Raw genomic sequence first — 26578 nt, forward strand, 5'->3', positions numbered from 1 at the left:
GAAAGGATGAATACCCAACTTTACATCAACATGGACGGGACTGGAGGAGATTATGCCGAGTGAAATGAGTCAAGTAGAGAGAGTCAATTATCATATGGTTTCACTTATTTGTGGAACATAAGGAATAGCATGGAGGACATTAGGAGAAGGAAGGGAAAAGGAAGGAGGTGAAATCAGAGGGGGAGACAAACCGTTAGAGACTGTGGGAAACAAACTGAGGGTTTAGTGGGGGAGGTGGAAAATGGGTGAGCCTGGTGACGGGTACTGAGGACACGGATCGCATGGAGCACTGGGGGGTATACGCGAACAGTTAATCATGGAACAGTACATCAAAAACTAATGATGAACTGTATGGTGACTAACAATAAAAAAAATAAAATAATGTGAACCTTTTTAAAGATTTATTTCTCTTAGAGAGAGAGAGCAGAGGCAGAGGGAGAGAGAGAATCTCCAGCAGACTCCCCACCGAGCACAGAGCTCTGCACAGGGCTTAATCTCACGAACCGGAGATCATGACCTGAGTTGAAATGAAGAGTTGAGATCCTCAACCAACTGAGCCCTCCATGCGCCCCAATATTAATTTTTTTAAAAGAAAGCACTTCAGCTAATTCTGTGACAGAACCAAGTTTGTGATCGCTAATCCCAAACCCACACTGAGGACTGCTTCCTTCTTAGGAGCACTCGCTCAGGGAGGACTCTTCTGTGAGGCCTGGGTTTTGTCTCTTCCGGACTCAGCAGACCTCCGGTTCCATCCAGGAAGACACTGTCTCGGCTAGACTCATGGGAATACCTCCCTTTGGGTTCCTAGGTGACACTGTGATACTGGACACGGACTTCCTTGCTAGATTCCCAGGAAGCAGTACAATGTTCTGGTAAGAGTGCTCACCACCTGCTCTGAATGCCAGCACCACCACTTACTAGCTGTGGGGCCGTGAGCAAGTTACTTAATGTCTCTGTGCTTCAGTTTCCCGAGTGGACTGACCTGAGGGGGTTCCAGAACCTACCTCTAGCATTGGTGGGAAAATAAATGAGCAAATACATGTCAAGAGCTTCAGACAGTGCCTTAGCACAGGGGCAAGCGTTCGGTAAGCATCGCAGCTGTTATTATTACTGTTCTGTTTTTGAATCAGATACATCCTGGCCAGCCCCCGGCCGAGTGTGCTGAAGAGCTGCCTGGCAAACGGAAGAATGAACGTGTGGGTTCTGTGTGTCATCATGTGTGTCCCTCTGAACACCTCCTCTTGGTACGGCTTTAGATCTAAAGCTTCCCACAGATCCTTCCAAATGCCTTGCCTTTTGTTGGATCCCTTCACCGACTTTTCTTCTGCCCTCTGCTAACAACAAAAGCTGGGAAGCAGAGGGAGGCAAAACACAGAGGAATCCTGTCGGGTTGACAGGATTTAGACAACACAGGGAAACTGCAAGGTCAGGCTTAAGGAATGTCCTCTGAATACCTTGGCAGGAAAGAGCACATATGGATATTTTGTGGTAAGTGTAAGAAAGGAATGTTTCCAACCTTGTATAAAGGCATTCTGACCTAATTTCTTTACCACACAGGAGGCAACATGGTAGGGTCATGATTTAAACTGTCTTGAGAGTATTTATTGTTTAATAACTCCTCCTCCCTCTGCCCCACCCAGCTTCCCTCTTGGTGTACTTTCTGATCACCCTAAAGGCTGAATCCATTCTTCTCTCTGGAGGAGGAGAATAAACGCGGAAACCAGGACACGTGATCAGGCCTTCATGGGGCACTATGTCCGTGTGGACAGTCGCTCTTCAACAAGTATGGTTTTCCTAGGGTTCCACAAGGTAGTTCTTCCTCAAGTTCACCGGTATGCTCATGGAATTGAAATGCCGCTTCCCGTCTAAATACAACATGGACTCTGAAACACAGACGAGAGAACCGTGAAGAAACACACAGAACCTTACAGAATCATTGAACAAACACGAGACTACTTGCGAACACGAGGACAACAACAAGCGTGCAAACGTGACACTGGGCACGCCCTGTGGGGCCAGAGCCAGGGCCGTGCAAGGCTCCTGAGGGAGCGGGCCTCCACTCGCGCCCCTCTCCTTGGGCTGCACCAGTCTCTGACCACCACCAGTGCCGACCCCTCAGACAACAGCCAGCCCGGGCAGAGCAGTGACAGCCACCGGCAGGCAGCAGCCCCTCAAAAGCACAATCTTCTAAAAATATGTTCCTGAGCTAACAGGCAACAGTACACCTCCTACACAATTTAAAAGAAGGAAAATGTCTTTGAAAGTTCTTCCATTCATTAGGGACAAGCAGACACCGCCGCTCACCTCCATATGTTCTGGGGAAAACCAAGGGCACTTCTTTTTCCGACATGAACGTGAAATGAAAGACATTGGTGGTCATATGCTCTTTACTCTCAAGAGAGGCCACTTCACTGTGTACTCGGACTTGAATGTACTTGTCCTGAGTAAAGCAAACCTAGGAGATTTAGACATGATAGTCAATCAAGTGCATTCGCGAGGCGGGGAAAGGCAGTCGTAAGATAAACGGTGGCTTTAGAAAAACAAACTTCTCTTCTAGGCCCAAACGATAAAAAATTGTGTTTTGCCTCTCATCGCACACCTACCTGCGAAGACAGAAACAGCAACGATCCAACATCCACGGGTTTTTGAAACATGATATCGTCCACTGCTACTACAAACGGTCGGGAGCCACTAACGGAAAAAGGCAGAACTGGGGTCAACCACAAAATCCACATGATCTCTATTTCTCCCCTAACAATGAGCTGAAGCAAAATTTCAATGATCAAAGAATAAACCTAGAGAAGGGGTAAATAATCCTACCAGTAAAGAATGGTAAGCGAGGCCGCTGAGACCAGACCACCCCTCTACCTCTTCCCTTCTGACTGTCATCACCTCTTCTCAGGTCTTGAATGTACTAAGTGACAAAGGCAGAGCAACAGCCTTTGAAAAAGTAACACGAAAGGCAGGCGGTATCGCTGTAATGTGTATCCATTAACAGAACACGTGCCCCAACACATCCAGACTGGGCCGAAATGTTTTAATTCAAGCGGGCAGTACACATTGCTTCTCGAAGGTTACAACCACCTTCCCCCCAACTCACCCAAAGTTACAAGCAGTAGCCCATCCAAGTTCATATGCTTTCCTCATAAGGAAACCACCAAAGATCCGATTGAAAATGTTGCGCTCCTATTGGAAATAAAATAAGGCTGAACATACACGAGCTCACGGCCACCCTCAAAGATAGAAGAAAGAACAATGCTGCGGAACGGAGGTCAGTTTAAAGGTGTGTCAGATTTTACATGTGAACCACGAATGCGACTTATCCTATTTAAAGGATTTTTCATTAACTTACAATACCTGCGGGTGGCAAACTTCCAAGCTCTTCAGTTTTGAATTCTCCATCCACACTGCGTTGGGGGGCAAAACTCGACTTTGAAAACTTACAGTCCTGTACAAACAAACAGAGATTTGGTAAACCCTCTTGAAATGCCAGGGTTTTGCTGACGAAAAGTAAAATATTTGCAAACAACTCCCAGCATGCCGAGGCAGGCCTAACTGTGGAGAGGGCCAAAGTTTAAATGCTTTCACAACCTGCAATCTCACCATGCTAACTTACTTTGGATCCAGCGTGTTAAGAAACATCTCGTGGATGGTAGTCCTCTCCTCAGCACTGGGAGCCATTTTCAGTAATGACTTGGCACTGAAGGCGACCCTTCTCCCCTTGTTCACTGGAACACAGGACAATAAGGAGCTACGATCAGGGTGGGGGTCACACTACAGCACTGGGGTTCCTGACCTGTGCTGCGCTGGACCCTACAAAGGGAACATTTCCAGATTTTGTAAAGCCCACGGGCAATTATACACATATCCCAGAGAAGGCTGCTGAGGCTACGTAAGCTGTCCGGTGACTCTTGGCCTCTGGGAGGAAACTGCACTGGCTCAGGTGGGGCTAATTAAAGACCATATGGAAAGACCATCCCGGCCTAGACCCCTGCCCAGCAGTTATCTCATTGATCCATTTATTACAAAATGAGAAAGCAAATCTTTCACTTAATGAATATTGTCTAATTGATAAAACTGTTCAAACTGAGGACTCCAGCGGGAAAAAAAAATAAGGTATTTTTAATTTCAATAAATTCTTGGCACGAGAAAGACACGTGACCGCCATGAGGAGTCCATCCATACTCTTCCATAACCTCCTCTGCAGTACAGTAAATGGGCTTTTTAAACTGTATCTTTACGTTATAAACAAATTAATATACATTCTCCTTGTCTAAAGAGCTCTTCTTCCTCTGGGCTTTCAGGGATGAGTGGATTTACAAATGCCGGCCTAAAGAGAAGAAAAGAAAAGATTACAGTTTAAGAGGTGTCATGACCCAGTAAATATGGAAGGTGACCAATTACCCACTCATTTCAAGAAGTCTTTGCTGTTGGTCTTGGGTAATGCTGCCTGACTGCTTCCCTAATAACTCTGGAACAACTGAGGAGCTTTCTGGTCATGAACTAGTCTGTACACTAGAAAGTTCACATTTATAAAAAGGATACCACCTCTCCCCGAAAAATTTCACCTGATCACAGTAACGAGGAAACAGCCAAAAATAGGCTGTAGAACATTCTACAGGACACCTGGCCTGGACTCTTCAAAGAATGTCAATGTCCTTAATATCCGGTGGTGGTTATTAAGGAGGGCACAGATCGCACAGAGCACTGCGTGTTATACACAAACAGTGAATCATGGAACACTACAGCAAAAACTAATGATGTGCTGTACGGTGACTAACATAATAAAAACCAAATAAAATAAAAAATGTCAACATCTTAAAAAACAGAAAATGGCAAGGAGGCTCTTTAAAAAAAAAAAAAACATGTTAGCCACATACAGTATATGATCCTTGATCAGATCCTGACTCAGGGGAAGGGCTATAAAACTAGGGACAAGTGGCAAAGTCTGAATGTGGGTCGTACATTAGATAGCACCACTATACCACTTAAATTTCTGGCTATAATAAAGACATCGAGGTTATGTAGCAGAATGACCTTATTATCAGGAGGTACGGGCTGAACCATCTACAGAAGTAGTCTCAAAACTTACTTTCAAGTGATTCAGGGAGAGAGTGTCCATGTGTGTACTTAGAGTGAGAGGGCCATAGAATAAGGCTGGTGGCAAAACGTTAATCGGTGACTTTAGCTGAAGCCTAATCGGTGCTCACTGCATTATCCCAGCTCTCTATAGGTGGCAAATTTTTCAAAATGGAAACAAAGATACTGAAATGGCAGCTCAGAAAATTCAAAAGCATCATCTGCAAGAGAGTTTAAATCCAGCCCTTTCCAGGGTCGGCAAGGAGGCCCAGGCCAGCCAGCATCAGCAGGTCAGCCGGGCTGCTGGGAGGAGTGAAGAGCCGTGGGCTGCATTCTACGCTCACATCAATCACCAGAGGACGGTTTGATCCTAACTCACTCTTCCGAGTCAGCTCTCCATGTAGCAGGAAAGGTTTCTCGCTGCAGACTTCCTTCAAGTTTCTAGTACAAATCAGACTCCCCACAGGCCCCTAGACTGTCCTGTACCCACAGCAATCCCATTCCATTCCCTCCCACCCCAGCACCAGTGTTTCTCTGTTTCAACGTCTTGGGTATGACTCGTGTTAGGAACCAAAAATACAACTTAAGAGGAAGAAAGTATAAAGCCAAAGAAGTTAAAATCTGTAAAGTTCAATCTGACTTGGAATTGATGGTATAAACTCATGACACTGGGTGTGTGTTTGGTTTTTTTTTTTAAGATTTTATTTATTTATTTGACAGACAGAGATCACAAGTAGGCAGAGAGGCAGGCAGAGAGAGGGAGGAGGAAGCAGGCTCCCCGCTGAGCAGAGAGCCCGATGCGGGGCTCAATTCCAGGACTCTGAGATCATGACCTGAGCTGAAGGCAGAAGCTTTAACCCACTGAGCCACCCAGGCGCCCCTGTTTGTTGCTTTGTAACACGCGTCCTAGCTCTGTGCACTGAAAAGGCGTAGAGACAATGACAAACAAGAAACAACATACGTTCTTATGCCCGGATTCTAGTCTCTGAATACCAGCGCTCACTGAGAGGAAACCTTGGCCTCCGTGGAGAAATGGCTGATTCCAGGTCCGAGGCAGGAAATGTGTTAGATGAGCCCAAATATCCCACTGTACCAGAGAACAGGAAGACTAGAGGGGAAATATGAAAAGGGCTTTTCACAGAAGCAAGCTTAAAGGGGGTCCTACTGCCCAAAGATGGTACACTCTGAGCCCCAGGAAGAACAAAGGCTGCAACTTACTGACATACATACCATTAAAATCCATGAATTCACAATGACGCTTTTTTAAAAAGCCGAAAAGTAGACAAGCCATGTCATCACTAGCTAGTCAAGCAACCCATTACTTGGAAAATGTGTAAATAAAGGGCAAGAATGAAACATTAATCCTGACTTTCCTTTACAAATCAAACTGCCCTAGTTAACAAAGGAAGGTTCTTCTTTCCAGAACTCCAGGTAGTAAATATAGGAGGAAAGACAGGATTTACCTTAATGATTAAAGCAACGATCAGCAATGGACATTCAAAGCACTGAAAGAAGGGGCGCCTGGGTGGCTCAGTGGGTTAAAGCCTCTGCCTTCAGCTCAGGTCATGATCCCGGGACCCTGGGATCGATCCCCGCGTCGGGCTCTCTGCTCAGCGGGAAGCCTGCTTCCTCCTCTCTCTCTGCCTGCCTCTCTGCCTACTTGTGATCTCTGTCTGTCAAATAAATAATGAATAAAATCTTTTAAAAAAAAGGCACTGAAAGAAGACAGGGAGCTAGCTATTCACATGGTGACAAAGTACACTCTGGGAATACCCTGTACCCCACTACGACCTGCAGATTATTGCTGATCACAAGAGGATCAAGTGAGCTCTCCAATGAAAAGGCCAGTTCAGTCACCACTGATCCACCGCACTCCAATCTCGGCATCACTACGAGCGGGACAACCTGTACCTGACTTGATATGTGAGATTCATTACAATTTTGAGATACATAGATCTCATCACCTACAAGATGCTCTCATCAAATAAGCTGAACCTGAAACCGATCAAAGCTTTAGATCTAACTTCAGTTTACAGAATATACTAGGGATACAGAAATAAGTAAAAAAAAAAAAAATACCAGGAGGGAGCCAAGAGACAAATCCAGAAAGCTGGACACCGTACAAAAGAGTTGGTTTTTTCAACAAGTTGATATGAAACACTAAGGGGGCAACGAGGACACACAACCGTTCTGGATTAAAAAGCCTTAAGAGATCATACAATTCTGTGAATACACTACGAGTCATCAAACGGTACCGGTACCCTTTCAATAGGTGAATTGTATGGCAGGTGAATTATATCTCGATAAAGCTATAACAAAAATAAAAGGCTTAATAGACATAAAAATCAAATATAGTACCTGAACTTTGTTTGGATCCTGAGTCAAACAGATCATTAAAAAGAGATCTGGGGAAAACTGAATATGCATTGACCATGAGAATATATTACAAACTTACTATTATTTTTGTTAGGCACTCTAATGGTAATGTATTTTTCTTAGGAAAATATCCTCATCACTAAAGTGATCCCTACACAAAAGTATTCAGAGTGAAAGGTCATTATGTCTAGGATTTGCTTTAAAATATAACAAAGTAATATAATTTGGAAAAACAGATGAAGCAAATATGGCAAAAAATGTTTAAAAATTCTAAGTCTAGTTGATGGGTATATGGAAATTCATTATAGTCTTCTCTCTAGTTTTAGGTCTCTTTGAAATTTTCAAAACAAAGAATTAGGAAAAAAGAGAAGTTACCCTTTATTTTCAGAATCACGAGCCACCATTACAAATGTCGCATCCAGAACAGGACAAAATTCATTGCCATGTAACTAAAGAACAATGGAAAAAAAATACAGATGTAAGAAATGCATTTACTGGGAAGACCTGCTGCAATTCTAACAGCTAGCTCGCATGCTTTGAAAAGGCTGCAATTAGAAAAAAGTGCGTTTATTAACCACCATCTGCTGAGCTGCCAGGCACAGAACTAAGCTCTGGGTGAAAGGCAGCAAGACCAAGGAGCCTGTGGTGTGAAAGAGGAGAAAGACTTCCTAACATTCAAACAGGATCCATGCAAGAAGGGCTGGGATGGCCATGACCCACAGGCTCTGGAACCACGTGTGACTGAGACTCAAGGGCAAGGGTCACAGAGGGACCGGCCCCATCAGCATCATGGGACTGTCCGGCAGCACGCAGGATTCTGCGTTCTCCACGCCCGCCCGTCCTCACGAAGGCACACAGAGCCAGGCGAAAGGCCCTCTGCTCCCACAGATGTCAGTGTTTTCAGTTGCCAATGACCAGCCCATTTGGCTTTCCTTAGCTGAGCCTGGGGGCTCCCAAGAAAGGGTGAGGATCAGTGACATTCTGTGGATGAAGTGAGACATGTACAATGCACAAGGCTTTGAGGTTTTAAGGCATTTCTTATAACCTCTAGGGGTCTGTACTTGCAAGAAAGTTATGCCGTGAAGTCCCATCATCAGCTGGGGGTGTGCCAGGCTCGCTCGTCAACAGACCTCACCCCTCATCCTCCTCCCTGTGTCCGGTCAGGCCCCATCACCCTCCCCCTCGACCTTCTTCCCGCACCTGCTCTAAGCCTGCGGGCACTACATATAAAGCCTTCCACACCATGGCCCAGATTCCTTTCTGGCTGTTCACCAAACACCCCCTCACACCTGCACCTTTTGCCCTAGCCACCGCTGACAACTTGGGAGGTCCTGGAACGTACTGTGCTAGTGAACTTGTCCTGTCCATGCCCATGCCTGATGCCTTCGTCACAGCCGCCCGCCTCAGGACACTCCTCCCCACCCCTGCCCCTTCCCTCCTCCCCAGGCAGAGGTCACCATTCCCTCCTTGGTTTGCTACGAGAATGGAAACGAAATCCTCCCCTGAAAGTGGTTCTCAACACAACAGATGGGTACCACCCTGCTGGGAGCATCTGGATATGTGTCAGAGAGGTTCTGGTTGTCACATGACTTGAGGGACATCACTAATGGGGCAGGGGTAACCAAGGAGCTAAACACCTCACAACGCAGGGGACTGTCCTGCATAACTTCCTACGTGCAATGCCAAGAGCGTCCCTGTGGAGAAATACTGTGCAATGCTTCAATACTACAGAGCATCCCTGATTCACAGTGAGATTATATGCCAACAAACCCACCCTAAAGCGCAAACGTCATTAAGTCGAATACACATGACCTACAGAACGTCACAGCCTAGCCTAGCCTACTGGAAGCGTGCTCAAGAACACTGACGTTAGCCTACGGCTGGGCAGAATCATCCAACACGAAGCTATTTTATAACAAAGCATTGACTACCTCAGGTCATTTATTGAATACTGTCCTGAAAGGAAACACGGAACGGCTGCCCGGGGACAGGCGCGTTGCAAGTGTATGAGTCATCTCTTCTCACGATCACGTAGCTGCTGCTGTGTTGCCTATCACTCGCCCAGGAGAAGATCAAAATTCAAACTTCAAAGTACAGTTTCTACTGAACACTGTTTCACGCCATCGTAAAGCTGAAAAATCAAACCATCCTAAGTTGGGGGCCGTATATCACGGTCATTTACATACGTGGCAGAGTCCCTCCGCAGCATGAGCGCCCTGAGGACCAAGACCATTTTCGCTCACGTCTGCATCTCTAGCACCTAGCGCAAGCACCGGCAAAGAGCAGATAATTGCTGATGTATGAATTAGGGCAGAAAATGATTGAGCATTACTAGACTGTAAACTCTAAGAGAATGAAACTTTGTTTAGCTCACCGCCGCATGCCTAGCACAGAAGAGGCCCTCCAGAAACAGTGGCTAAGGGAACAACAAATGAATGGATGTCAGGAAGTGGGCTGGCTGACTCACGCCCAGATGCTGTTCTGAAGACATGTATAGCCTAGCAGAGGAGAAACAGATGTGTTCATATGCAGCTCGGTGGAGAAGAGATTCGCAGGCGCCAGGAGAAAGGCTCAGAGCAGGGGTGGTGGGGAAGGAGGCATGGGGATGGGACAGGGGCTGTGAGCTGGAAGGATGAGGGAAGCATCGGGGCATGAGGGGATCTGCGAGCACAGGCGGAATGCGGATCTGTGGAGCCAGAGCTTGAGGACGTCAGGCCAAGAAGAAAGCATAAACAAGGATACTCATCCAACCCACTGTTCAAAGTACGTGTTATCAGAAGGAACACCTGCTAGGGCCAAACATCGAGAATGCAAAAACGAACAACGCTCTACTCTTAGGAGGTTCAAAATGTCCCGCAGCAAGCTCTAGGAAGGTATATAAATGCTAAGTTGCTGCAAGTACGGTTGTGGAGCTAGTTTATGGAGCACCTTGGATCTTAACTAGTCCAAAGAGTTTAGATTGTAATGCACAGAGAATGATCACAGAAGGTTTTTCAGAAGGAAAGCGAGGTGATTTGAGGTCGGCTCTGGAAGGTCTAACTGGTCCCTCAACAGAGGGACCACAGACTGCAGCAGGGAGGCTCACTAACTAGGCCCCTGTGCTTCATTCAAGGCCTCGCTGCCTCTTGTGTGACAAGAACAAACTCTGGTGAGCTGTTCTGGGTGATGAATTTGTAAGACTTGCCACAAGGCTGTGGAGGCAAAGGTAGGAATCGAGGAGGATTAGGACTGCAGAAGAAACTGAAGTGCTCAGTTTGTAACACGTTGGATTTGAGGCAACAAGAGCACATGCAGGGGCAAAGATGTAACAGGCGCTCGGAAGATAGGTCTGAAGGTCAATCCCAGAAAAGACTTGGGACCACCTCCACAGGAGCGATAACAAATTAACATCACTGCCAACATGGCATTAGTGCTCACTGTGTGACAGGCAATTCTACCAAGTAATCAAGACAGTTGGGTTGTTTTTTTATTCATACTTACCAAACAATATAACACGGTACTGTTTCCATGCTACAGTTGAGAAAACAGAAGCTCAGAGAAGGTATGTAATCTACCCACAGTCTCATGGCTAATAAGCAGCAGAGCTGGGATTTGAACCTACAGGGGACCCAAACCAAAGGCAAAGCACCTACCACCAAGTTTCCTCTCTGGAACGGAAGGATCACTCAGCTCTTTAGTTATTAGCCAAAATGGCCAATGAGAAACACAAACTTAAAACAGAAGTTTGTACTTGTCTGACATTAATTTTCATTGGCTCTGTCCTCTCAATAACTCCTGCTTCTCTTTTCAACCTATTTAGCCAAGATTCAAATTACCAAGAATCCTCCAAAAAGCACATTGGACAGCAGGAATCAGAACAGGAATCAACCATGAAAGTGGCTCAGTCAGGTAAGTGTCCAACTCTTGGTTTCAGCTCAGGTCATGATCTCAGGGTCTGGGGATCAAGCCCCATGTCGGGCTCTGTGCTCAGTGTGGAGTCTGCTAAGATTCTCTGTCCCTCTACCCCATAAATAAATAAATCTTTAAAAAAAAAACCAACACTCTCTGCTCACCAGGGAGCCTGCTTCCCCCTCTCTCTCTGCCTCTGCCTGTCTGTGATCTCTCTCTGTCAAATAAATAAATAAAATCTTAAAAAAAAAAACAGTGTGGACAAATCATAGCTATATCCCCTACGATCTGCATTTTGTTCTAAAAAGTGTTACTGTCAGTTATAACAACATGGGAGTTAAAGAATCCAACTGCTTATATATAGCATCAAATAAAAAACTAAACTATTCTGATAAAACTTTAATTACTGCAGAGCAAGTTTCAGACTTTTCTGAAAGGTGAAATGCTTTATCATTCCAGAATAGAAAAAATGTATCTGAATAATGGGCCTACTGAATACCTTGGCATAACTGAAGAAGCCATTCTTTTTGTCCCTTATTATTTCTTTTTCAGTAAAGTTGACACACACTGTTACATTAGCTTCGGGTGTACAACACAGTAATTGAACAAGTTTATCCATTATGCTATGCTCACCATTCGTACTCTGAATTATCTGATTTCTGTGCTACTATCCTCTTTGAGGAACCTTTTCTGGTCAAATGACTTTACTTCTTTATAATAGCTACTCTGAATTCTGCTCATTAGAGGAGCTCTTCCTAACTGCTATATGGGTCTAAGCGACTGTTACGGGTTGAACAGTGTCCTGGAAAAAGATATGAAACCCTACACCTCAGTACCTGTGAACATGACTTGACTTGGAAGTAGGATGAGGTCATATTAGAGTAGGGTGGGGCCTTACTCCAACATTACTGATGTTCTTGTAAGAAGAGGGGCACCTGGCTGGCTCATTCGGTAGAGCATGTGACTCTTCATCTTGGGGTTCTAAGTTCGAGCCCCACGCTGGGCACAGAGATTACTTAATTAAAAAAAAAAAAGAAGAGACATAGAGACACAAGAGGGAAAGAGTATATGGCAATGGAGGCAGAGACTGAAGTGTCAGAGCTGCAAGCCAAGGAACACCAAGCACTGCCAGCAAACCACCAGAAGCAAGGAAGGATTCTCTCCCTACAGATGTTAGAGGGATCATGGTCCTGCTAAGGCCTTGATTTTGGACTTCTAGCTTCCAAGCAGTGAGACAATTTGTTTGAAGCCACCTACTTCATGGTACTTTGTTACTGCAGCCCTAGGAAACTAACAGAGTGACCACTACCATTCATGCCTAATGGAACTCAGACTCGTGTGAATTCTCTGGGGTAAATAGCTGTATGTGATTTGAAAGTAATACACACTGAACATAAACACCAAATAATGTGTCAGACTTTACACAGGAGGAGGACGTTAATAACCCACCATTTACCGGGCGCCTAGGGGGCTCAGTCAGTGGACCGTCCGACTCTTGATTTTGGCTCAGGTCGTGATCTCAGGGTCCTGGGATGGAGCCCCTGGTTGGGCTCCAGGTTCAGCAGGGAGTCTGCTTGAGATTCTCTCTCCCCCTCTGCCCCTCCCCACATTCGCTTTCTCTCTCTTTCTCTCTCACTCTCTCTAAAAATAAATAAATAAATCTAAAAAAAAAATAACCCACCATATGCATGACATGAACTTCCAATTATTTTTTTCTAGAAGTGGTGAGCTGTATCCCTGTGTATTCACAGAGAGGTAAATATGCTTTTCTTTCACTAGGCCTGGCCGGTGGTGTTGGAACAAGCAGGCAAACTTTAGATGCATACACACCTGGAACATTTGCATCTTCACTTCCATGGATGTCTTCCCAACCCAGCTAACATGGCCACTGAACTTAATGTCCTGTTCCGGGCTTAAGCTCATCTTACACATATCTACAAAACAGAACATCAATCTGAGTTCAAACCATACCCCAAATTTTCTCTATTACAACTGGAAAATTTCACTTGAAATTCTGGCAAATTCTATCACATTTCCTTTTTTCTTTTTTTTTAGTCTTCAAAACCAAAATAACTTTTTTGACATACAACAGAAATTTATGTATCTTTTGGAAAACTGCAGACAATGCAAAGAATATAAAAAATAAAATGGAATCATGCAAAACCCTTCCACTCAAAGAATATTATAATAAATATGTATCTTGGTATACAGCATTCTAGACATTTTCCTTTGTATATATACATGAAAATGCCCCCATAAACGGAAAATATTTCCCCTAATTTCAATAATCTCTTGTAATTACTGAGAATTCGAATTTTGCTCAGAAAATAATATCGCTTACCAATCTTATCCACCAGGGCTGTAACTATCGACAAAGGAGACATCTTAGCTTCATGAATTCTGGTGTGCATGTAGCAAATAAGAACTGTTAGAGAAGAGAACAAAATAAAGGAAAAACAAAATTATTTCTCAACATTTACAACTGATTCCCTGAAATTATCTTGTTTTGAAGACACAACCCCCTATATCCCACTAGTGGTCTTATCGAAGGACCAAAGACTTTTCATACATTGAAGAGATTTGGAGATTCTCTAATCTAACTGCCACTCAATTTTAGATTTGGTGAAGAAACCAAAGCCCAAAGCCCAAGCCTACCAGGTGTCCTGTTACCGCTGCACAGAGACACAGTGCCTCAATTAGAGAAAGACCCCAGCACATGAGTCTGACAGCGTCAAACATCTTCAGAAAAGAGAAACAAATCACAAGGACTCAGCTATCTATTTTCCCTCTGATTCTTTCCTAATCATAAAGCAATTATTTCACTTAAGTTTTCCCTCCTTCCCCATAACACCCTTGACTCCTACACTACCCTGTGGCTGTGTACTTTCCATATTTCAATAAGCTTAGCGTGGCTCTATGCGTCTTATAAATAACAACCCATTTAAAGTTGCATTATACTTCTGTGTTTGGTGGCCTCATTGCTTCCCCATGATTCATTCAAACTTGGATCAGTAACCCTCAGGGCCCAGGGTCTGCATCCTATAAATATTAGTTAAGTGAGAATAAATCCTTCCATCCATGCACCTGCTAAAGGATGCACTGGGGGAATGAGAGGCTAAAGGCAGGAAAGGCCATTTAAAAGCCTCTGTGGTGCTCATAAAATAAATCGCGTGTGGCTGACCTATGGCAGTACCAATGGAAATAAAAAGATCCTCGAGTAAAGAAGAAGTTACACTTGACAAGATTGTAATAACCCCAGGTCTTTAGCTTGCCTGAGTGAATATGGTACACCATTCACTGAAAAAGAGAATACAAGAAGAGTAGAATGGACTATTTTCAACATGTTAAACTTGAGAAGCCTATGGCATATCCACATGGAGATGTCCAGGAGGACGAATGGGTCTAGAACTCAGAAAAGCAAGGCAAGAAACGCAGCTTCCTAAGGATTCCACATACTGAGAACAAGTGAAGCACTGGCAGTAAATGCAATCATTTATAGTGAGCGTACAGATAAGCAAGAAAGCACAGAAGACAAAACCCTGGGCATAACCAACATTGAAAAGGTTACTAGTGAAAGAGGAACCCACAAAGGAGACTGGGAAGGAACAGCCAGAGAGGCAGGAGGAAATGTCCCCAAAGCCCAAGGATGAGTTTGGCAATATTAGGAGCCACAAAGGGATCAGGTAAACCTGGAGCACCCATTAGATCATGAAATAAGGGGGCCAATGGAGGGCTTGGCAAGAGCAGTTCAATGGCAAGGAGGAGAAGAAGGCAAAACATGTGAAACTGGGAAGTAAATAGGAAGTCAAGACATAAAGGAAATAAGAGCAAATGACTTTTTCTAACTCGTTCCAGAAAGTTAGCTCTGAAGTGGGGGAGAAAGTTCAACAGTGTTGTAAGGGAAGGTGGCTTTACATAGTCTTCCTTGTAGGATGGAAGAACCTTCAACATGTTTATAAGCTGAAGGAAATGTGAACTTGAGAAAAGGCTTGAGATATGAGAAAGCATAGGTGATAAGGCAAGTTGCTGGAAGAACTAGAAAGAACAGAATCAAGTCAGCAGGTGAAAGGAACGGCCATCAACAGGAGTCAGGGAGCCCGATGTGGAGCTCGATCCCAGGACCCCGGGATCATGACCTGAGCCAAACGCAGACGTTTAACTGACTGAGCCACCCAGGCACCCCTGACCAGGTTTATTTAATCTGAAGGGACAAGCAGCTGGGTGTTAAGCCCAATAATGGACTTAATGTCTATATTGTAGAAGTCATTAGAGGCTTTCTTTAAATCCTTTCCCAACAGTTCAGTCCAAAAGTCATTAGTAAGAGCAAGTAAGGTAGCCCAGAGTAGGATGCTGAAGCCCAGATGGGGTCAGGAGGACATAAAGAAGGAGGCAACAAGAGCAGTGGCCCGGCATGTTGCAGGCTGAGCACAATGAGGACGGTGACCCTGCAGAAGGGGACCTAGGATGAATCCCAGTGAGATGAGGGGAGCATCCATGATGGGTCCGTGAGGGGATGGGGTGGCAGAGGTATGAAATTAGTTTCATGCAGCAGACACTGATCAAATAAGTAAATGGATTTAGAAAAATGGAGCCAGCTGGAAAGGGAATTACAAATACAAAAAGGGAAGAAATCAATGAACCTGTGGTACTGAACCAGAATTAGAACTGTCAGCATGAACCCATCATTTTCATAGATGGATAAACAGACAGAAAAAGATAGATGTAAATGTATGTGCATGTGCATAGATTCCCTACCTCATCTACTGAAAGGGCATGGGAGCAGTGACACCCCAGCAGCGAGGACCCCTCCCAGCACCATTATCTTGGTTTCTAATGACCATTCTCCATCAGGAAGAACCAGAGCTCCTCGGAGCTTTGGCTGATTCTGGGACAAAGTCAGGGAAAGTACAAATAAGCCTAGAATGTCTTCTTGTGCCAGAAAGTGAGGATGTGCTCAAAGAATGACAGGGACACATCAAAAAAAAAAAAAAAAGAAAGAAAGAAAGAAAAACACAGAAAACACAGGCCAGTGTGAAAGGACTGGGACAGTCCTAGCCCAATCTGAGCACCACAAGAGATGAAAGTGACATATCATAATCCACTCAATAAAATAGGAATCCTTGAGTCCATATAGATTTTAAAATAATAAATTGGAGGTCTGATGAGAAATGGGCTGTTTATAAGGTCTAAATTTACCTGCCTACAAGGTACATATTCATTACAAAGGAGTAAAGAGTAACTTTACAGTGAAGAAGTCTGGCTGAATAAAATTCCATCAGAAATGATGAGTACCCACCCTGTGCATCAGTGTGGACAGGACTGGAGGAGATTACGCTAAGTGAAGTAAGTCAAGCAGAGAAAGATAATTATCATACGGTTTCATTCGGAGGACCATAGGGGAAGGGAGGGAAATCCAAAGGGGGAGAAATCAGAGAGCGAGATGAACCATGAGAGCCTATGGACACTGAGAAACAATGTGGGGGTTTCACGGGGGAGGGGTAACCAGGTGATAAGTATTGAGGAGGGCACATGCTGTGATGAGCACCGGGTGTTATACTTAACTAATGAATCACTGAACACTGCATCAAGGACTAACTATGTACTATACAGTGGCTAACTGAACATAATAAAAAAAAAAAAAAGAGGGCTGCCTGGGTGGCTCAGTGGGTTAAGCCTCTGCCTTCAGCTCAGGTCATGATCTCGGGGTCCTGGGATCGAGTCCCACATCGGGCTCTCTGCTGGGCAGGGAGCCTGCTTCCTCCTCTCTCTCTACTTGTGATCTCTCTCAGTCAAATAAATAAAATCTTTAAAAAAAAAAAAAGAAGAAGAAGAAGAAGAAGCCTGGCAGACACCACCTTCAACAAGGAATCAGAGTTAACATCCCAGTGATGGGACAAATGAGAATTATGCACCAGTTGATGAGATGCAGTAAGAACACACCATCATTTCTGTGATGTTCCTGCCAAAGATGCAGGTCTCAAATCTAATCTTGGGGAAGCATCAAATAAACTGAAATTGAGAGAAATTCCACAGAAGAACTGGCCTACCACCTTCAAAAGTATCAAGGTCTTTGAGATCAGAGAAACACTGAGGAGCTATTCTTGACACAACAACTAAATGCAACATGTGATTCAGAACTAGATCCTTTCTACTACAAAGGACCACTAGTGAAAGTTGAATGGGGTCCAAGGATTAAAGAATCTCAAGTAGCAGGGTTAATTTCTGGATTTTGATGGCTGTACTGTGGTTATGAAGGAGAATGTCCTTGTTTGTAGGAAAGACTAATGAAAACCACCGGGGGTGATGGGCATCACATCAGCATTATCTTACATGACTCAGAGAAGAACAATTCTTTGTACTGTACTAGCAACTTTTCCATAAATTTAAGACTTTTTGAAAAGTAATTAGAAAGAAGAATTAATGAGATTACAACTGTTAAACAGGAATCTACGTTTCCAGGAAAAAAATTATGACAACTCAGAGGTAACAGAGACTCTTCTTTTACTCCTCTTTTAGAATATCCTCATCTGTGCAAGTTAAAGAATTAAAAAGTCCCCTCCAGCCAAAGGATTCAATGTATATCTATAGAAATACTAAAATAGTAAATATCTATTTAGAAATACTAAAACAATACCAGTACCTCCTAAGCTGTCAAGGTCCTCAAGAATCCTGCCAAATCTGTGAAATAAAGATAACTGCGATTAAATGAAAATCATGATGATCATCCCTTAAAAAGGAAGAACAGTTCGGAAAGATGAAAGGTTCTCAAATTGATTGTGGTGACGGCCGCGTGACTCTACGAATATACTAAAAACCACAAAACTGCTCACTTTACATAACTGAATAGTATGATATGGGAATTACATCTCAAAGTCACAGTAATTAAAGGAAATAAAATAAAAACAAATAAATGACAGCAATAAAAAGAGTACTGTGTTACCTTATGGTGTTTTGAACAGTCAAATATTTCTCTCGTAATTCAGGCTGACTACCCAAAGGCAAGAGAACCTCAATAAAGCTGTCTCTCATTCTCCTGGGCGGCAGTCCTTTCTGTGACTCGGCCAAAAAACTCTGAAGTAATTTTCTTTCCTCCATTGCTTTCACATGGTCTCTGAGAAGAAAGGATGCAAACTTCATGAAACACAGAGGCAGTGCTATCCCGCATGCCAGTGACATGCAGGCACATCAGACACTATCAAAGGAGGAAAACAAAGGTCTGGACCTACCTCATCCGCTCTTCCTTCCCTCCCTCCCCACGTGATACGTGGTGGAATTAAAAATTTTCTGTTAAAATACCTTGGGCTTGTAGATTAAAAAAAAAACACTTATAAGTGATAGAGATACACCCAAACAAACCATATATTCTCTTCATCAAAAAGTGTATTAAAAAAACAGAACCCCTGACATCGAATTAAAAATGCAGCGATGGACACAAACATGTGTATGGGCCAAAGGACACAGGTGGCCATTGAACACCATATTCCCATTCCTCACCTTGACAATTCTTACATTCTCTGTGCCCCAGCTCTCTCTCTCTCTCTCTCTCTGCCTTCAATTTCAGAAGAGACAGAGGAAGAAAAATGGAGCATATCCAAAAGAAGTACAGAAGGCAGAGCAAAAGGTAAAGAGGAAGAGAACATGAAAAGGAGACGGAAAGGGAAGAAAAAGAAGAGATAATTAAAGTGGGAGAGAAGAGAGAGAGACAAGGGGATAGGAAACTAAAATGTTGACAATATCATTAGTTCAGATGTCCTTCTAAGTTTCACTTACAAGATACTATTGCCAGAAACTATTAGCTTACCAAAAATAGAGGGGGTAAAGGAACAAGTTAAATGGCACCAGGTAAATCCTAAATATGGAACATTCTACAGGACAAATGGCTTGACCTCTTTAAAGTGAAGCTCACAGAAAAAAAAAAAGGAGGGAGGGTAATTGTCTACTATTCCAGATTAGGGGAGACCAAAGAGCCATAACCACTAAAGGCAATATACAATCCTTTATTGGATCTTGGTATTTTTTTAAAAGCTGTAAGAGACATTTGAGGAATTACTATAAATTACTATACATTTACATCTGTAAGAGAATATCCTGTTTGTTAAAGTTACATAATTGCTGATTTTGTTACACAAGAGTATTTATTTATTGGAGATACATGCCGAAGTGTCATGCTATCACGATACCTATAATTTACTTAGAAATAGTTCAGCCAGGGGTGCCTGGATGGCTCAGTTGTTAAGCATCTCCTTTGGCTCAGGTCATGATCCTGGGGTCTTGGGATCAAGACCCACATCGGGCTCCCCACTCGGCAGGAAGCCCACTTCTCCCTCTCCCACTCCCCCCCGCTTGTGTTCCCTTTCTCGCTGTGTCTCTCTCTGTCAAAGGAATAAATAAAATCTTTTAAAAAAAAAGAAATAGTTCAGCCAATATATGCATATTGGCAAATCTGGAAAACCCTAAGTATCCAATCAAGATGGTAGGGACATAGGTATTCATTTTTTCTACTTTTCAGTAATTTGAAAATTTTCATATAAACAGTTAAAAAGAAGTCCTTAGATAATTTCTATACCAACAATAGATTATTTTATGTCTAGTGACTGCTTTTTCTTTTTGTCTCATTTAGTCTCAAAATTTGGTATGCCAAAAAAGGATATTATCTTATTTCACAGTGGGGAAGTACTCAGAGACTGGGTTAACTATGAACTGACAAGAAGCAATAAAAAGTCAGGATGCATGAAATAGAAAAACCAAGAAACTTGGGTTTAAGTCCCAAACCCTAATACTTAATCCTTCAGTCTCTCTGAGTTTCAGTTTCATCTTCGGTAAAAAGGATAGGAATATATGCCATAAGCATGTCACAGGTTTTGCTGAGAACCAGTGAGGTAAAATACCAGAATACACTGTGAAAAAGACAGAGTGCATGTAAATCACAATATTTTATGACAACAGTACATCAAATGATGAGTATGTTGGAATGTTGGTCTTCTCCCCCCAAGTAAAAAAAAACACCTCTCAACCTATTTCCGAACACAAGGACCCCTTCCATCCCTACAATGAGACCATCAGCTGGGCCTAAATACAGCCTTGCCTATAGGGATGAAGAATGAATGACCACAAAACATGCTTACCTCCAGTTTGTGGATGCTCCTACGATCTCCCGCAACTTATCACGAACTAAAATAAAAATAAAGAGGTCACTCCAAGAAACAAAGAAAAATTGGAACTGGATTACGGCAATGAGTTCAAGAACTATAAAAAGCAGGTAATTAAAAAAAAAAAGAAAAGCAGTTCATGCGCTCAAAAGCTTTAAAGAATGATTAATTTCCATTTAATGCCACAACAAACAGCTCAGGAAAGGGATCAAGCCTCTGCTTTCTAAAAACTTGAAACAACTATTGTCTCCTTAGAGCAGAAAAGAATACTCTGGTGCCAATCACTGGGATTTATTTACACAAACAAAGAAGGGTAACTCCGATTATTCATCAGGTGGGGCAGTATCACGGTCAGTAGGAGCTCCTTTATGATGGAGATATTATGACCAAAATTGTCACCTCCTTTCTTATAGGCAGTAATAGATCAGACCGCTTAGTGCAGGGACTAACACTGATAGCCAAGTCTCATTCTGATTTTTTATACTATCCTAAGGGTTAGAAAAGTTTAAGCCACAAAAATGAAGCAAAGACATAGATCAAGGAAAAGCAAAGAAAGCAATTTAATTTCAGTTAATGCTCAAAATATCCAAGAGTGAATTAATGCCAAAAAAAATTAAGCACTTAAAAAAAAAGTTGATACGAATTACCACACACACCGTGATTCACATGTATAGGTGAACATGCTATATGGATAAAGGGAAAATAAATTAGATAAGCAGTGGAAATTAAAGACTAAAAAAATAAATCTATTTACATGCATTTATATAGGATTCATAAAATATATATTTTAGTTACAGGAAATTAACTATCCTTAGCAATCCTTGGTCCTTCAATAACTAACTGATCAAAACGAAATAAGGTTAGAAAAACATGCACTTTAATGAAAAATAGTTGATTTTTCTGTCAAACAATTGTTATATGCCATAAATTTGGTACAAACTCTAATTACAACTAAATCATCAGGGTGCCTGGGTGCCTCAGTCGGTTAAGTGTCTGACTCTTGGTTTTGGCTCAGGTCATGATCTCAAGAGTTGTGAGATCGAACCCCACACTGGGCTCTGCGCTCAACCTGGAGTCTGCTTGGGATTCTCTCCCTCTCACTCAGTCCCTCCCCCTATGTTCTTGCGCTCTCGCTCTAAAATAAAAGAAATAAATAAAACCTTTAAAAAAACAACTAAATCATAGAGAACTGCAAAATATACAGGCATACCCCATGTTATTGCATTTCACTTTATTGTCCCTTACAAATAGGATGTTTTTTACAAATTGAAATGTTGTGGCAACCCTGCATCAATGCCATTTTTCCAACAGCATTTGGTCACTTCATGTCTCTGTGTCACATTTTGGTAATTCTTGCAATATTTCAAACTTTTTCATAATGATTATATTTGTTATGCTGATCTGTGACCAGTGAGCTTTGATGGTACTATTTTAATTGTTTTGATATGTACACTGTTTTTTTAGACATAGCACTATCGCTAAAAGACTACAGTGTAGTCTCTACAGTATCGTTAACAGACTACAGTATAGGGTAAGAGTAACTTCTAAATGCACTGGGAAACCACCAAATTGATTTTTGACTCACTTTGTTGTGTTCTTCACTTTATTGTGCTGGTCTGGAACTGAACCTGCAATATCTCTGAGGTATGCCTGTAACCACTAGGAGACTGGACTTATTTCTGACCTTTTTTTCCCTCCTGAGCTCCTTGAATACAAGAATGGCTGGAAAGTATGCCAGACAGTACACTTGGTAATCCCCGCTGATGTAAAATGATTATTACTAGTTTAATCAGTGTAAGAAGAAAGGTGGGTATTAAGGGCCAAGAAAAACTAGAAATTTTAATTGTGTATATATATATCTAATAAATTTGTACCTTTTCAAGAAGCCACAATGTTAATTACAATGAATATTCCTAAATCAATATAGACATCCATAATTTACATATCAGACTAGTAATTAACTTCAACTAAGCAAGGATTAAATGTTTTTGTTTGTTTTTTATTTATTTATTTGAGAGAGAGAGAATGAGAGAGAGAGCGAGCATGAGAGGGGGGAGGGTCAGAGGGAGAAGCAGACTCCCCACCAAGTGGGAAGCCCGATGCGGGACTCTATCCCGGGACTCCAGGATCATGACCCGAGCCAAAGGCAGTCGCCCAACCAACTGAGCCACCCAGGTGCCCCAACTAAGCAAGGATTAATAGCTTCTCTAACAAAACTATAGATTAGGAGCATTTAGTTGCTACAAATGAAGAGCCCATGTCTTACTTATAAACAGGTGTCTTTTGTCCATGTTTTCCCCTTTAGTACTGATACAAGGAAGGTGGAAATCATTTACTGAAAGAGCTCCATCTCCCAGGCTCCCAGGAACAAAAGCTCCAAAATTCTGAATGTGGTTTCTACTCAAAACTATACTGATCATTTTATAAATGAGAAGTTTATGAAAGGTCTATCTTTAAGGGGGCACCAGGGTGGCTCAGTTGGTTAAGCCACTGCCTTCATGACTCAGGTCATGATCCCAGAGTCCTGGGATCCAGTCCCATATCAGGTTTCCCCTGCTCTGCAGGGAGCCTGCTTCTCCCTCTCCTTCTGCCTGCCGCTCACCCTGTTTGTGCTCACTCTCTCTCTCTGTGTCAAATAAATAAATAAAATCTTTAAAAAAATCTACTTTTAGTATGTCTCATTTGTCCTAAACTACCTATCTATATGCCTCCCAAGTAAGACAGGTTTTTTTTTCAATCACGTGGGCCTAAAAGGTAAACACCCATGCTTGCCTTCATGCATATGGATGACTCCTTTTTTCTCTGGATTCTGGGATCTTTGAGTCAATCTTCTGCCAGGAATAAGAAGCCCCTTGTTCAAGGAACAAAACCTACGAAACAAGATAAAACACACTGGACTAGGTTCCACGGCTTCTAGGCAACCCCAAAAACCAGCCCCTCCTCCCAGAACACTTGGCAATCCCACATCCTTAGTATATACTTTCCTGTAAGGGTCTGTACTTGTTTCTCCAGTGTATGTATATTTCCATATGATGCTATTCTATAAATCATCTCTCCAACTGGAGTAAACATTTCATGAGAGCAGAGACCAATTAGCTAACAATCTATAAAATAAATAAAAGATATCAACCAGGTTTAATGGATCTACTCTTGCTTTTTTATTAACTTCAGAAGCCCAGAATCAATTTGGTAAACAGTTAAGTAAATTAATTATGAACGTTTATTATTAAACATGAACGTTTATTTTGTTCTTTATTCTCACACCATAAGCTAAAGCCAATTGTAAGTTAATCAATTTGAAAACAGAATAAGGGGCACCTGGGTGGCTCAGTGGGTTAAGGCCTCTGCCTTCAGCTCGGGTCATGATCCCAGCGTCCTAGGATCAAGCCGCATCAGGCTCTCTGCTCAGCAGGGAGCCTGCTTCCCCCTTTCTCTGTCTGCCTCTCTGCCTACTTGTGATCTCTGTCTGTCAAATAAATAAATAAAATCTTAAAAAAAAAAGAAAGAAAAGAAAACAGAATTAGCCCTCTCCAGACTCAAAGAGAATATTTATTGGACTGGGGCAGAAATCTCCTAGTCCCCAAACAAAATAAAAACTATTGCCCAAATGTGCCTAGCCTAGTCTGCCGAAATAAATTAAGTTGGTTTCAGTTCACTGTTTACGTGTTGACTCCTAATCGCTCACTATCACATCAGGGATAACACACATATAATATCAGAGATTAACAAAACAATCTCCCGAATGCACAGGTGAAGAAAGCAAGGCAGTGGAAAGGTCCAGAACCCCCAATACTGTTACTCATTCTAGTCCAAATTATTAGTAAATTCTTACTACCTCATGCCAGGACAAGTGAGGACTAACTCCCCACCACCCCCAAAAAAGTTTTTTCATCTGTAAAATGGGGTGGTTATAGTGCCTTATCCTACAGGACTGTCATAAGGAGAAAGAAGTTCACATACACACACGCACGCATGAATGCATCTGCAGGAAGCTGTATTTTTCACAATCTCGGGCTACTTCCCTTTTATATATGCAGCACTGAGGTGGAGGGAGCGTAAGAATGGTTTCATCACTACCCAACACCTCAGTATCTGAGGGATATTGGTTTATCCCCTGATTAGCTCTCTGGAGTTCTACAGTGAAATTCCTAGGTAGGCCTTTAGAAGAAACTGTCAAGAGCCTTTGAGACATGCAGGCCCTAGGACTCTGTGATTGAACTTTTCCAATGAAAGAAGATCAAGGAGGCCAATCTCTTCATGTCTTGCCTTGGAAGTCACCGAAGTCACCTAAGGTGTGAGCAGAAATGTCTTAGCTCTGTTCTGGGTCCCAAGCTTAGGGTAGGTGTCCAGGAAGAGTTTTCAGTACATTAACAGGCAATGCCACCCATATGCCCTGCACTCTGCGGAAATGCTTCAATTTAGAACCTGAACAAAGGTGACTCTTTGTTGAGTCTGGGGGGAAAAAAGAAGCTACAAAGATTGCCCACTTGTCAAATAACCTAATCATCTCAGTCAGTACTCGTTGATGAACACTTGCAATCACTGAACACTAACAGAGTGCCTGCTTAAGGTTCAACAGAACTCACAAGAAAGGAACGCAGGTTCATGGGAGTTCAGGGCAAAGAAAGAGACCTCCAAGGGGGAGAGGAGATCAAAAAAGGTTTCCTTGGGGAAAGGCACATGGCAAGACCATGTAGCTTTTTAAGACTGATTGATTGACAGAGAGCACGCCATGCACAAGCAGGAGAAGCGGGAAAAGAAGAACCAGACCCCCCACTAAAAAGGGAGCCGGATGTGGAGCTTGATCCCAGGACCTCGAGATCACACCTGAGCCGAAGTCAGGCACTTAAGTGAGCCACTCAGATGCCCCAAGACTGTGTAGCTTTGTGGAAGGCCCCTCCCATCATGTCCAATATAACCTGAAGTCAACTGTGGCCCTTCCTGTAATGTAACACTGTCTAAACAATGTTAACAAAGCTTTTAAGTTCTATGAAAGAGAGGGAGAGAACCTTTTTCAACCGATGGTAAGATCCATTAGGACACTGACTGAGAGAGAGAGAGAGATACACACGATCCCCAAGAGAAATGACGTAGTTCAGTGTCAGCGCAAGTGTGGGCCACACTGAGTTGGTGGCACCTGTAGTGGGATGATTTCAAATGCTGTAACAGGGTAAGGCCCCTGGGGACCTTGCTAGGCACAAAGAACCTGGGGACAGCTGGAGTGCTCGGGTGAAAGGAGCTAGGGGAGAGCCAGACTTGTCCTAGAGTCTAAGCCCCTAGGCGTTAAGTGGGCAAGCTGGCATGTGACACATACAAAAAGGCATCCTCCTTATCCAAGTACCCTAATCAAGTCCGCCACCTCGCGCCCTTGCTGCTCATTAAAGGTAAAATTTAGATCAGCACCAAAGGCCCTAGGCACACAGTCCTAGTGAGGTCCTGACAGCCCAAGAGGTACCCCGCAATCTCTGCGCACATTAAAATACACTTTACCCAGAGTCCAAGTGGTCAAGCACTTAACCCCGAAAATGCTCTCCAAAGGAGGGCAAAGGGTTGGAAAGTTAATGTGGAAACCTAAATGCGAGCTTTCCGACAAGGGGCTAACTCCAAAACACACCCCTGATGAACACAGAGAAAGGAATTTCAAGGAACACCCAACTTCCTCCCTTAAAGTGCCGCTTCGCTTTTAATAGCAAACTCTGCTCCAGAAGCCTTTAAGGTGGGGGTCGCGGCGCCCCACCCTAAGCCAGATGGCACCGGTCCGGGCGCGGTGGCGGAAGCTAGGGGCCCCTTCCCACCCGGCCCCTCTTTCTGCCCCCAAACCAGCGCATTAGTCCCTGCAGCTGGCAGCCGGTTCCTTCCGCCCAGGGCCGCTAGCAGCCCGGAGCGCGAGCGTGGGCGACCCCAGGACGGGGCCACGCCGACCCCCTGCTACCTACCGCAGTGCCGCCCGCCTCATCGCGCTCTGCGGCCGCGTGCACCACCAGAGACCCGGGCCACGCGAGCCGGTCGGTTGGGGGAAGTTGAGGGAATATAGAGCGCGAGCGCGGGACCCGCCGTCGCTCCCCACGACCGCACCCTCGCGGAGC

General features: G+C 43.4%; 1 protein-coding gene across 2 annotated transcripts; it reads right to left on the bottom strand.

Annotated features, from left to right (window-relative positions):
• Nucleotides 1-1569: 1569 nt before the first annotated feature.
• Nucleotides 1570-26578, bottom strand: LOC111150455 (acyl-CoA thioesterase 9). Of its 2 annotated transcripts, XM_022507927.1 has the most exons (16): nt 26429-26578; nt 23265-23362; nt 21149-21175; nt 20469-20514; nt 18284-18454; nt 17984-18021; nt 13685-13768; nt 13174-13277; nt 7831-7904; nt 4263-4330; nt 3617-3728; nt 3358-3448; nt 3101-3186; nt 2604-2691; nt 2305-2455; nt 1570-1883 (listed from the first exon to the last, which is right to left on the bottom strand). In XM_022507927.1, the coding sequence occupies exons 1-16, from the start codon at nt 26446-26448 to the stop codon at nt 1795-1797; spliced, it is 1347 nt and encodes a 448-aa protein (XP_022363635.1). In that variant the 5' UTR covers nt 26449-26578; the 3' UTR covers nt 1570-1794. The 2 variants fall into 2 exon arrangements, with proteins under 2 accessions (XP_022363635.1, XP_022363636.1); XM_022507928.1 differs by lacking the exon at nt 21149-21175.

The sequence above is a fragment of the Enhydra lutris genome, unplaced genomic scaffold (assembly GCF_002288905.1).
Source record: "Enhydra lutris kenyoni isolate GAN:26980312 unplaced genomic scaffold, ASM228890v2 scaffoldscaffold23, whole genome shotgun sequence".
NCBI lineage: Eukaryota > Metazoa > Chordata > Mammalia > Carnivora > Mustelidae > Enhydra > Enhydra lutris.

Coding starts and splice junctions, on each gene's coding strand:
- LOC111150455 (XM_022507927.1), bottom strand. CDS start 26,448: ATGAGGCGGGCGGCACTGCG. Junction 18,022..18,283: donor ACTGTTCAAAACACCATAAG/GTAACACAGTAC, acceptor TTTATTTCACAG/ATTTGGCAGGATTCTTGAGG. Junction 4,331..7,830: donor CGTGATTCTGAAAATAAAGG/GTAACTTCTCTT, acceptor TCTTCTCTTTAG/GCCGGCATTTGTAAATCCAC.